The following is a 13,574-nucleotide window of genomic DNA, read 5'->3' as shown; positions in this document are numbered from 1 at the left end:
AGTATTCAAGGTTTATCTATGTTGTGGCATGTATCTGCATTTTCTTCCATTTTAAGACTGAATAATATTCTACTGTATGTATGTACCACATTTGGTTTATTCATCTATTGATGGACACTTGCAGTGCTTCCACCTTTTTTGGCTACGGAGAATAATGCTGCCATGAACATGTGTGTACAAATATATCTATTCAAGTCCCTGCTTTCACTTCTTCGGCATATACAATCAGAAGTGAAATTGCTAAATCATTAAGGTGATTCTATGTTTAACTTTTTTAAGGAATAGCCACACCATTTTCCACAGCAGTTGCATCATTTTACATTTCCATCTGCTATGTACAAGGGTTCCAATTTCTCTACATTCTTGCCAACACTTGTTATTTTGGGTATTTTTTTTTAAAATAATAGTCATCATAATGAGTGTAAAGTGGTATTTCATTGTGATTTTGATTTGCATTTCCCTAATGATTAGTGATATTGAGCATCTGTTCATTGGCCATTTTTATATCTTCTTTGGTGAAATGTCTATTTGAGCCCTTTACTCATTTTTTAATTCAGTTGTTTTTTTTTCTGCTGTGGAGTTGTAAGAACTCTTTATATATTCTGTAAACCATACATGATTTGCAAATATTTTCTCCCATTCCATAAGATGCTTTTATACTCTGTTGGTGGTGTCCTTTGACGCTCAAAAGTTTTTAATTTTCATGTAATCTAACTTATCTATTTTTTCTTTTGTTGCCTGTGCTTTTGGTGTGATAACTAAGAAATCATTGCCAAATCCAATGTCACGATACTCTTCTCCAACGTTTTCTTCTAAGAGTTTTATAGTTTTGGCTCTTCTGTCTTTATCATAACTCCTTTCCATACACACACAAAAAAGTAGAACTTAAGTGAAGAGAAAGAGAAGTGCTCTTTTTTTTATTCCTAGTTTTTTCCTCTTCATTAATATGTGATGATTCTGAACAGCCATTCTTGTCCAGTTCTAAGTTTTAATATTTCCCCTAAGGACCAGAAATTATATGACCTCTGTGTTACAGTGTTAAATACTAAACTGGGCAGGGCACAGTGGGTCACACCTGTAATCCTAGCACTTTGGGAGGTCAACATAGGCAGATAGCTTGAGCCCAGGAGTTGGAGACCAGCCTAGGAAACATGGCAAAACCCAGTTTCTACAAAAACAACAACAACAAATTAGCCAGGCATGGTTGCCCATGCCTATAGTTCCAACTACCTAGGAGGCTGAGGTGGGAGGATCACCTGAACCCAGGGAGGTCAAGGCTGCAGTGAGCTGTGATTGCACCACTGCACCCCAGCCTGGGTGACAGAGACCCCAACTCAAAACTGATTCTGCCTAATTCTTAATACATATCAGAAAATCTGAAGTTGTTGTGTCCCTTTCGAAAAAGATAAAATACACTGATAATATGCTTCCATTTTAAGAGTTCACAACCTACTGGCTTTTGTCACTTTAAAAGGAATCTTTACCTTTAATATGTTGTCAGCATCTAAGAGCTTTAGAAAAAGACTTCTCTTTAGGGGCCCTTTATGTTTGTTTCTATGATAAATTATAAAGCTCTCTGAAAATAAAGCCATTAGGCTGAACTTGCAAGCATTTTCATGATTACACTAATACAATACAGAGCTAATGCCACTGAATACAGGTGGGGGCTAGAGATGTTAATTCGTTAATTAACAACATGCAAATCATATCAAAAAACACAAATAAAGCAATGTGATAACCTCAACCTTCTCCAATTAATGCTCAGTATTATATACTGATAACGCATCCCTAAACGCCCCAAAGTTACATTAGTTTCACGCGTATATACTTCCCAAGCAGGCTTTACAGAGCTCAGAGGCCAAAGATAAGAAATGTCGAGAGACAAACCCAGAAACTCCCAAGAATTAATTAAACAGGGTATACCTACACACTTACAAGATATTTCTGTGTCTCTGCAAAGTAATTTTTCAAATATTTGTAATTTTCATTTATCTTACTAAAGGACCAGTGACTTTTCCTGTTGAGGACTAATTATTCACTTGACTGTACCTACTTAAGGTTCTACACGGAACTCCTGGGCTCAAGCTATCTGCCCATGTTGGCCTCCAAAAGTGCAAAAGGTAAATGCAAAAGGTAAGAAAGCAAGTAGGAAGGAAGGTTGCTCCTGACAGCTGATTTATTTTCTCCTCTATAGACAGAACTACCAACCAAGAGCTAATGCCATTGAATACAAGTGGGGGCTGGAGCTGTTAATTTGTTAATGAACAATATGCAAGAATACATGTCAATCAATTTTTTCATAAGAAACACAAATTGGCATCTATCTTTTTAATACATGTGACTGAACCTTCCCCTGTCTTTACCCCACTGCATTTTGACAAGGCCATTAAACCGTAGAGTTTTCTTGTTGTTTTTTTTGTTTTGGAGCTAGGATGTGAGAGGTAAGAGAGGTTAATTGTGTTAATTTAGAGGATCTAGAAAAGAAGCAAATCTATTTCTATATCCTCAACCAAAAAAGCAATCTCCTGCTATCTGAGAACACTCTCTTTCACTGATTCATGGATAACTGGGAGTGGAGCGGAAGAAGTCTGGCTTGCCGGATCAGCCCAACCAATCCTGGCTCTCCATGACACACTGAATGTCTCACACAAACTACCTTCACATTTGGTAGACCAGAATAGTAGTTACTGGTATTCAATAAGCGTTTGAAGTACCTGGATGAATTGCTAACAACATTTGCTTAAGATATCTTTCTTTCAGAGTGAGGTACCCAAACTTGGTCATGTATATAGATATTTAAAAATATTTCCAAATATCCATACAATTGCCTTTTAGAGCGTTCCCTCTGGACATATGGTACCATCTGTGTACTGCTTCAGTATTCTTAAATGTTGACATCCACTCACTAGGATCTATACACAATTTAAATACACAGTGATTTAACCACTGAAAGAGAATTGTCTTTACTCCAGCTAAGTTAGATGCTAAAGCCCCATTTTCATCCTACTTCTTCCCAGAAATATTCCTAAGTCATTGCAACTTCTGAACAGAGACAGCAATTTTAGGAAGCAAGTTAGGATGAATTAAAGAGCCAGGAAAAGTATACCATTGGCAGTAGTGATCAGCTCAGTAGCGTCAGGGGTACCTAACTTTAGAAAAATCACATTGTATTTAAGTAGCCCAGCAATTTATTACTCAGTGAGGCAGCTAGTAAGAGAGAATGTTACCTGCCCACTGGGGCTTTAAAAGACCATGCAGTGCATAATCTCTCCATGAGCTCTGGCCTTGCCAGCCCTGATCCTTCTTCCATTACACACACATCAAACAAGCCTGTGGTTATTTATTTCCCCTTCAAGGTTCTCTTTAATGCTCATTTTAACTGATTCTGTCTCTGAATCTGGATAAAGATAGAAGATGGAGGCTGCAAAAGGGAAAAGGAAAGTGAGATTCAAGTTGTATTCACAACTCTCAGATAAATAGTCCTGAGGCAGAAGAAGCGGCCTACTGGTAATAATTGTACAATTCAATTAATCTTTACTCCCTGTCAACAAGTATCTTCTAGATGACCAAAAACTGACTATGAGACCACTGATGCCCACTGTATTAGTCAGGATCCTCCAGAGAAACAGAACCAATGGGATGTGTACATATGTAGAAAGAGATTTATTATAAGGAATTGGCTCCCACAATTATGGAAACTGGCAAGTGCAAATATGCAGTGTGACCTGTCGGGCTCGAGACACAGCCAGCCAATGGTATAGTTCCAGTCTAAAGGTCAACAGGCAGAGAACCAGAACAGGCAATAGTACAGATGAAGTTTAAAGGCCAGCAGGAAATCATCTGGGAGAGCTAATGGTGCTGATAAAATCTAAAGACAGTCTGCTATAGAATTCTCTCTTGCAGGGAGAGGCAGGTCTTTTTGTTCTATTCAGGTCTTCAACTGATTAGATGAGGCCTACCCACATGATGGAGGGCAGTCTGCTTTACTCAGGTCCACTGACTTTAATGTTAATTTCATTCAAAAACACTCACAGAATATCCAGAATAATGTTTGACCAACTATCTGAACATTCTGTGACCCAGCCAAGTTGACACATAAAATGAACCATCATGCCCCCCTAATTTTGACATACCCATGTCTCCATTATCTCTCCAGGCATGTCACTAAACTCTCCACACAAACCAAAATCTATTCATGTAAAGTTTTAAAACTGCTTGCCATATAGCATACATGTAAAGAACTAGAAAAGGTATTTTATAAGACCCAACAAAAATGAGGAGTATGAAATATTTTTAAAGATTGATGCCTACATTTAAAAAAATTAATATGACATACATCAAATCAAAGATCTTCTATTTCTTCATTGTTTGTTCTTATTTAAAATAGCTCATCATTTCTAAAATAGTATTCTTTAAAGTTGAAATATCAATATTGGTATCTGTGAATCTGGGAAGAATTTATTTAGAAACCTGTTTCATAATTATTTAGAATTTACTTAGAAATCTAATTCCAGTTGCAAAACAACAAATTTAAAAAAAAACTCTGAGAAAGTACCTTTTCATATCTCAATTTCTTTATCTGATAAAATCAGTTTCTCTCATATAGTTAAATTTCAAAAGGTTTATTTTCATAGGATAAAACAATGAAAGAAGCAACATTTATCAATTTAGAAAATAGTATTAATTAAAATTTGCTACAGATGTTCACATACTGGGATTACATTGCCTTTTACTGTAGACAAAAGTAGGATATAAAAGAAAGTTAAAGGAGGTATCTATTTTTCCAATGAAAGTTTTTTTAAAAGAACCAAATATCCAATACTTCACTTATCCTTCTTAATCTAATTTTATAACAAGCCCATACTCAGCAGATGGCTAGTTTACTATCTGATGATAAAGTTTTGAAGAATACATTTGTTAACTCTTCAAGTCCTCTAAGGCAATTGTTCCAAGCTGACTGAATATTAGAAATTAATTGGAAGGCTTTTGAAAACTGAACATTCCCAGGTTCCACCCAAGTATGGGTCTGAGAATCCATATATTTAAAAAGCTACCCAAATGGGTCTGAAAATCTTACTTTTTAAACCATGTTCTGAGGTACAATACAGTTCCTGGTACAATAATCACATAGCAAATGTTTCTGAAATAAATTGAAAGAAAAATAATTATTACCTCCTATTTCACAATTACTGAAGCCAGAGGAAATAAATATTACTTTTTCTGAACTCAGAAGTTACAAAATTAATTTTTAAATGAGTTATTAGAAGGCAAATATAGATCTCTCAATTTCAAGGAAAGATATTTGGTGTTAAAAGTTTTGCTTTTTATCAGAGATCATTTATTTGATACACTTTCCTAAGTATGATATTAAGTAGACCTTCACATTAACTTTTGGGAAATGCTGTCAGTTTCTGCTACTAAAATGTATGTATCTTTCCTTCCATTCCTTATCTCTGGTTAGCTAACTTACTTATGCCAAGGTGCTAACAGAATCATCCCTTACTTACTTTTCCCCATGACATTTACTTTAAAAAAAAATTGAGATCTTTCTAACTTTTTGATGTGGGTGTTCAGTGCTATAAATCTCTTTCTTAACACTCCTTAGCTGTGCCCCAGAGATTCTGGTATGTTGTGTCTTTGCTCTCATTAATTTCAAAGAATGTCTTGATTTCTGCCTTAATTTCATTATTTACCCAAAAGTCATTCAGGAGAAAGTTGTTTAATTTCTGTGTAATATTATGGTTTTTGAGCAATTTTCTTGGCCTTGACTTCTATTTTTATTGAGCTGTGGTCCAAGAGTGTGGTTGGTATGATTTCAGTTTTTTGAGTTTGATGAAAATTGTTTCACGTCCGATTGCAGGGTAAATTTTAGAGTATGTGCCATGTGGCAATGAAAAGAATGTATATTCTGTTGTCTTCGGGTGGAGAGTTCTGTAGATGTCTACTAGGTCCATTTGGTCAAGTGTTGAGTTCAGGTCCTGAATCTCTTTGTTAATTTTCTGCCTCAATCATCTGTCTAATACTGTTGGTGTGGTGTTGAAGTCTCCCAGTATTATGGTGTGGGAGTCCAAGTCTCTTCTTAGGTCTCTAAGAACTTGCTTTATGAATATGGGTGCACCTGAGTTGGGTGCATACAGATTTAGGACAGTTAAGTCTTCTTGTTGAATGGAATCCTTTACCATTAAGTAATGCCCTTCTTTTTCTGGCTATGGACTAGGGAAGGGAATGCCCCTCTTTGTCTTTTTTGATCTTTGTTGCTTAAAGGCTGTTTTGTCTGAAATTAGGATTGCATCACCTGCTTTTTTCTGTTTTCTATTTGCTTGGTGGATTTTTCTCCAATCTTTTATTTTGAGCCTATGGGTATCACTGTATGTGAGATGGGTCTCTTGAAGACAGCATACCTCTGGGTCGTACCTCTTTATCCTGCTTGCCACTCTGTGTCTTTTAATGGGGACATTAAGTTCATTCATATTCAACATTAGTATTGATATGTGTGGATTTAATCCTGTCATCATGTTGTCAGCTGGTTATTATGCAGATCTGTTTGTGTGGTTGCTTTATACTGTCATTGGTCTGTGTACTTAAGTGTGTTTTTGTAGTGGCTGGTAACAATCTTTCCTTTCCATATTTAGGGCTTCTTTTAGGAGCTCTTGTAAGGAAGTTCTGGTGGTAATGAATTCCCTGAGCATTTGCTTGTCTCAAAAGGATCTTATTTCTCAAATTAACAACTAAACATCACAACTAGAAGAACTGGAGAAGCAAGAGTAAAGCAACCTCAAAGCTGGTAGAAGACAAGAAATATCCAAAAATCAGAGCTGAACTGAAGGAGACAGAGACATGAAAACCTCACAAAAGATCAACAAATCCAGAAGTTGGTTTTTTGGAAAAAATTAATAGGACAGATAGAATTCTAGGTAGACTAATAAAGAAGAAAAGAGAGAAGATCCAAATAAACACAGTTAGAAATGGCAAAGGAGATGTTACCACTGACCCCACAAAAATGCAAACAGCCATCAGAGACAACTATCAACACCTCTATGCACATAAATCTAAAATTCCAGAAGAAATGGATAAATTCCTGGACGTATACATCCTCCCAAAACTGAATCAGGAAGAAATTGAATACTTAAACGACCAATAATGAGCTCTGAAATTAAATCAGTAATAAACAGCCTACCAACTAAAAAAAGCCCAGGACCAGAGAGATTCACAGCTGAATTATAACAGATGTACAAAGAAGAGCTGGTGCCATTCCTACTGAAGTTATTACAAAAAATTGAGGAGGAGAGACTCATCCCCAACTCATTCTAGGAGGCTAGCATAATCCTGATACTAAAACCTGTCAGAGCCACAACAAAAAAAAGAAAACTTCAGGCCGATATCCTTGATGAATATATATGCTCATCAAAATCCTCAACAAAATACTAACAAATCAAATGTGAATTAGCACAACAAAAAGCTAATTCACCAGGATCAAGCAGGCCTTATCTCTGGAATGCTTCAACATATTCAAATCAATACATGTGATTCATCAAACAGAAATAAAGGACAAAAACCACATGATTATCCCAACAGATGCAGAAAAGGCTTTCAATCAAATTCAAATCCCTTCATGTTAAAAACCCTCAATAACCTAGGCATTGAAGGAACAACTCCAAAATAATAAGAGCCACCTATGACAAAGCCACAGCCACCACCAAACATCATACTGAATGGGCAAAACTTGGAAGCATTCCCCTTGAAAACCAGAACAAAATAAGGATGCCCTCTCTCACCACTCCTATTCAACATGATATTGGAAGTCCTGGCCAGAGCAGTCAGGTAAGAGAAAGAAATAAAAGGCATCCAAATAAAAAGAGAAGAAGTCAAACTATCCCTGTTTGCAAATGACATGCTTCTATATCTAGAAAACCCCATAGTCTCTGCCCAAAAGCTCCTTGAGCTGATAAGCAACTTCAGCAAAGTTTCAGAACACAAAATTGATGTACAAAAATCAGTAGCATTCCTATACACCAAAAGCAGCCAAACTGACAGCCAAAAGTAACACAGTCCCATTCACAATTGCCAAAACAACAACACCAAAAACAAACAAACAAGCAACAAACAAAAAAAGTAGGAATCCAGCTAACTAGGGAGGTGAAAGATCTCTACAATGAGAATTATAAAACACTGCTCAAAGAAATCATAGGTGACACAAATAGAAGAACATTCCATACTCATGAATAGGAAGACTCAATATCGTTAAAATGGGCATATCAACCAAAGCAATTTACAGATACAATGCTATGACATCCTTCACAGAACCAGAAAAAACTATTCTAAAATTCATATGGAACCAGAAAAGAGCCCGAATAGCCAAGGCAATCCTAAGCAAAAGAAAAAGCTGGAGGAATCACATTGCCTGTCTTCAAACTGTACAAAGCTACAGTAACCAAATCAGCATGGTACTGGTACAAAAATAGACACATAAACAAATGGAACAGAAGAGAATGCCCAGAAATACAGCTACACACCTATGACCATCTGATCTTTGGCAAAGCTGACAAAAACAAGCAATGAGGAAAGAACTCCTTATTCAATAAATGGTGCTGGGATAACTGGCTAGCTATATACAGAAGGTTGAAACTGGACCCCTTTCTTATACCATATATAAAAATCAACTCAAGATGGATTAAAGATCTAAATATAAAACGTAAAACTATACAAACCCTGAAAGATAACCTAGGAAATACCATTTTGGACATGGGAACTGGCAAAGATTTGATGAGGAAAATTCCAAAAGCAATCACAAGAAAAACAAAAACTGACAAATGGGACCTAATTAAACCAAACAGCTTCTGCACAGCAAAAGAAACTATCAACAGAGTAAACAGGCAACCTACAGAATGGTAGAAAACATTTAACAGGCAACCTATGGAATGGGAGAAAACGTTTGCAAATTATACATCTGACAAAGGTCTAATATACAGAATCTACAAGGAACTTACACAAATGTACAGGCAAAAAACAACTCCATTAAAAAGTGGGCAATGGCCGGGAAGGGTGGCTCACACCTGTAATCCCAGCACTTTGGAGGCCGAGGTGGGTGGATCACCTGAGGTCGAAAGTTCGAGACCAGCCTAACCAACATGGAGAAGCTCTGTCTCTACTAAAAATACAAAAAAATTAGCCGAGCATGATGGTGCATGCCTGTAATTCCAGCTACTCGGGAGGCTGAGGCAGGAGAATCGCTTGAACCTGGGAGGCAGACACTACAGTGAGCTGTGATCATGTCATTGCACGCCAGACTGGACAACAAGAGCAAAACTCCGTCTCAAAAAAAAAAAAGTGGGCAAAAGACATGAACAGACACTTTACACAAGAAGACATATACGTGGCCAACAAGCATCCAAAAAAATGCTCAATGTCACTAATCATTCAGGAAATGCAAATCAATGAGATACCAGCTCACACCAGTCAAAATGGCTATTAAAAGTTAAAGAATAACAGGCCAGGTGCAGTGGCTTATGCTTGTAACCCCAGCACTTTGGGAGGTCAAAGTGGGCAGATCCCTTGCAGTCAGGAGTTTGAGACCAGCCTGGCCAACATGGCAAAACCCTGTCTCCACTAAAAATACAAAAATTACCCAGGCATGGTGGCACATGGTGGAATACTATGCAGCCATAAAAAAGAATGAGATCATGTCCTTTGCAGCAACATGGATGGAACTGGAGGCCATTATCCTTAGCAAACTAATGCAGAAACAGAAAACCAAATAACGCATGTTCTCACCTACAAGTAGGAGCTAAATCATGAGAACACATGGACAGAAGGAGGGGAAAAACAGATACTGGAGCTTACTTGAGGGAGAATGATGGGAGAAGGAAAAGGTTCAGAAAAAAAAAAACTGTGGGGTACTATGCTTAGTACCCAGGTGATAATAATCTGTACACCAAAAAAATTGATTCTCAGAAATCTACATGCAGTTTGAAATGACATAAATGTCAAAATCATATTTTAAAAGACAAAAAAAGTAAAAATTCTTTGTGTGTGTGTGTGCAGGCACATACATATACATACACTCACACACATAAGACAACGGAAGTGTCTTTTCAGTGGCCTATATCTCAAATTATACCATACAGGCTATATCTTCTTCACAAGTTTAAGAAGAATCCCTAATATAAAATGGAGATGAAAATCATAATTATTACATCCTATTTTAACCTCTGTTCCTCTCATATCTGCATCTCTACCAAAGGGTGAAAAACATAAGAGGTGTAAGAGTGGACAAAAGAAAACACAGTTCACTTTTGAACAACACAGGCTTGAATTGTGTTGGTTCACTTATACATGAATTTTTTTCAACCCCTGCCGCCCCTGGGAAAGCAAAACCAACCCCTCCTCTTTCTCTCTTTTTCTTCCCCAGTCTACTCAATGTGAAGACAATAGGATGAAGATCTTTATGATGACCCACTTGCACTTAATGAATAGTAAATATGTTTTCTCTTCTTTATGATCTTCTTAACATTTTCTTTTCTCTATCTTACTGTGTTGTAACAATACAGTATATAATACATATAAAAGAATATGTATTGACTATCAATAAGGCTTCCAGTCAACAGTAGGCTATAAGTAGTTAAGTTTTGGGAGAGTCAAAAGTTGCATGTGGATTTTTCACTGCACAGAGGGTCAGCATCCCTAACTCCCAAATTGTTCAAGGATCAACTGTATTTTAAATTCTCCCTTCTAAAACAATTGTTTTCATCAAAGTTGCAACAAAGAAATAGAATGACTAGTTAAGAAAGAGGTAAAAATTAATAAGAAAAGAGGAAAGAAGCAAAATATAGACAAAAAGAATTATCATTAGTAATTTGCCACTCTGAGTGATAGCATTTCCAATTTTTAGTGAGTATGTATTCAATCAACATGCTACACACCTGTAATATTGTATCCTTGCTAAGAACAGGCATCATCTTATTTTTATTCATTTGCTCTTGCAGATCCTCTCTGAGCTTAAATCCAAGTTGAATCTCAGGAGAAGGCATGCCTAGAGTGAAACATAATCATAAATCATTTACAACAGTTTTATTGCTCTGCTTTGATAATGGCCCAATAATTTTATACGCATGCAAAATGTTATCAAGAATCATCTAGTATATTATTTCTTTTTTCATTTCTTCTAAAAAAAACAGGATATATGTGCAGAACATGCAGGTTTGTTACATAGGTATACGTGTGCCATGGTGGTTTGCTCCACCTATTGATGCGTCCTCTAAGTTCTCTCCCCTCACCCCCCAACCCCCAACAGGCCCTGGTGTGTGTTGTTCCTCTCTCTGTGTCCATGTGTTCTCAACGTTCAACTCCCGTTTATGAGTGAGAACATGCAGTGTTTGGTTTTCTGTTCCTGTGTTAGTTTGCTGAGGATGATGGCTTCCAGCTTCATCCATGTCCCTGCAAAGGACATGATCTCATTCCTTTTTGTGGCTGCATAGTATTTCATGGTGTATATGTACCATACTTTCTTTATCCAGTCTATCATTGATAGGCATTTGGGCTGGTTCCATGTCTTTGCTATTGTAAATAGTGCTGCAGTAAACATACATGTGCATGTGTCTTTATAGTACAATGACTTATAATCCTTTGGGTTTATACCCAGTAATGGGATTGCTGGGTCAAATGGTATTTCTAGTTCTAGATACTTGAGGAATCCCTGTACTGTCTTCCACAATGGTTGAACTAATTTACATTCGCACCAACAGTGTAAAAGCATTCCTATTTCTTCACAGCCTTGACAGCATCTATTGTTTCCTGACTTTTTAATAATCACCATTCTGACAGGCATGAGATGGTATCTCCTTGTGGTTTTAATTTGCATTTCTCTGATGATCAGTGATGTTGAGCTTTTTTTCATGTTTGTAGCATATCACAATTTCTTAACTGCCACTTTTATGTGTTAATATTTTTTAATTATTAAGAGGAAACACATATACTACACTGAATGAAATAATACTTGATATTTATTTGTCTCAGGATGAATAAAGGCAATCAATATGCATAGAAAGTACATAGACTTAAACACCACTAGAATAATTTAAAAATTCCTTTTTAAATTCATTTTAGATTGTTTTTTTGAAACTCATAATACTAGTACATAGTCCAAAAAAGCCACAGTTTTTGTTTCCAAAATGGCAAACTGAGCCCATATTTTTTAACCTTCCAAGTTCATAGAAAAATATGCAAAGAAATTACTAGATTTTTGGTTTTTGAAAATCTGAAGCAACAATGGAAAGGAAAGGAATATAGAAATATACCCCCTATAGATCAAAAGATGGGAATGGATTCAAGGAAACCCAAACAGTAGTAAACAGCTTGTTATAGACTGAATGTCTGTGCACACCCGCCCCAGCCAAATTCATATGCTGATGCCCTAACCGCCAATGTGATGATATTAGAAGGTAAGATCTTTGGGAGGTAGTTGAGTTTAGATGAGGTATTGAGGGTGAAGCCCTCATAATCCCTCCTGAGATTAATATCCTTATAAAAAGAGAGAGAAAAACCAGAGCTCTCTCTCCCTGAGCACAAAGAGGAGGTCACGTGAGCACACAGCAATGTAGCAGCCATCCGCACAATCCAGGAAGAGGGTCCTCACCTAGAACCAATCTGCCAGCACCTTGATTTTGGATTTCTCATCCTCCAGAACTGTGAAAAATAAATATCTATAGATCAAACCATCCAGTCTATAGTTTTGTTACAGCAGCCCCAACTGACTAAGACACAGCTTATCACACAACACAGGAAAAGGAAGAGATCTCTCAGAAATAATTATATATACATATATATATATATATATATATATATATATATACATTTCTTCCATTAGAATTCCAGAAAACCACCCAGTTCAGAGAAAATCCCACTAACAAAAGTTGGAAGAAGGTAAATTGGAAGAACACTGTGATTAAAGTGTCATACTGCACTGAGCTTGCTGTTTGTACCAAAGAAACTTAGGATGAATGCTGTGGCCAGTTACTCTGTATAACAGGATATCTTCCCTACCATACATAGAAATATATTATACTAAAGCTAAGGATGATAAAATAATGTAGTGATGAAATAGTCACAGAAATAGTCAAATAGGTCAATGAAACAAAACAATGAGTAGAAAATGGACATACATACACACATATATATAGAAATTTAATATATGACAATGGTATTTTAAACCGGGGCAACAAGATGGATTATTCAATAAATGATATTAGGAAAATTGGTTAACCATTTCAAAAAAATAAAGTTTGAGCCCTACCTTTCCCATATGCCAAAATATTCCAAACATTAAAAATATAAAAGCTATAAATATAATCAATGGAAATAAAGATTAAAAATGTATCTTTATGGTTTTGAGGTCACTGAAGTATTTCTAAGTCTGATAGAGAAAGAAGAAACCCTAAAAGAGAAGACCAACAGCTTTTACTACACAAAAACTTAAAATTTCTTCACTGCAAAATATATCATGAATAATATTAAAAGATAACCAGAAAACTGGGTAAAACTATTCACAATATATATGACAAAGATTTGCTATCTTTAAT

The 13,574-nt window shown here is 36.3% G+C and overlaps 1 protein-coding gene across 11 annotated transcripts in view; it reads right to left on the bottom strand.

Moving 5' to 3' along the window:
• ANKRD31 (ankyrin repeat domain 31) overlaps positions 1-13,574 on the bottom strand; it is a 173,014-nt gene that overhangs the window by 147,334 nt on the left and 12,106 nt on the right. For all 11 annotated transcript variants that reach the window (XM_063810360.1, XM_063810362.1, XM_009449014.5 and 8 more), the window contains exon 3: positions 10,920-11,029. In XM_063810360.1, coding sequence (XP_063666430.1) covers positions 10,920-11,029 — 110 coding nt within the window. The remainder of the gene's footprint in view (positions 1-10,919; positions 11,030-13,574) is intronic.

Source organism: Pan troglodytes, chromosome 4 (assembly GCF_028858775.2).
Source record: "Pan troglodytes isolate AG18354 chromosome 4, NHGRI_mPanTro3-v2.0_pri, whole genome shotgun sequence".
Lineage (NCBI taxonomy): Eukaryota > Metazoa > Chordata > Mammalia > Primates > Hominidae > Pan > Pan troglodytes.
Note: the sequence above shows the minus strand (reverse complement) of the source record. Positions and strands in the feature narration are given on the sequence as shown.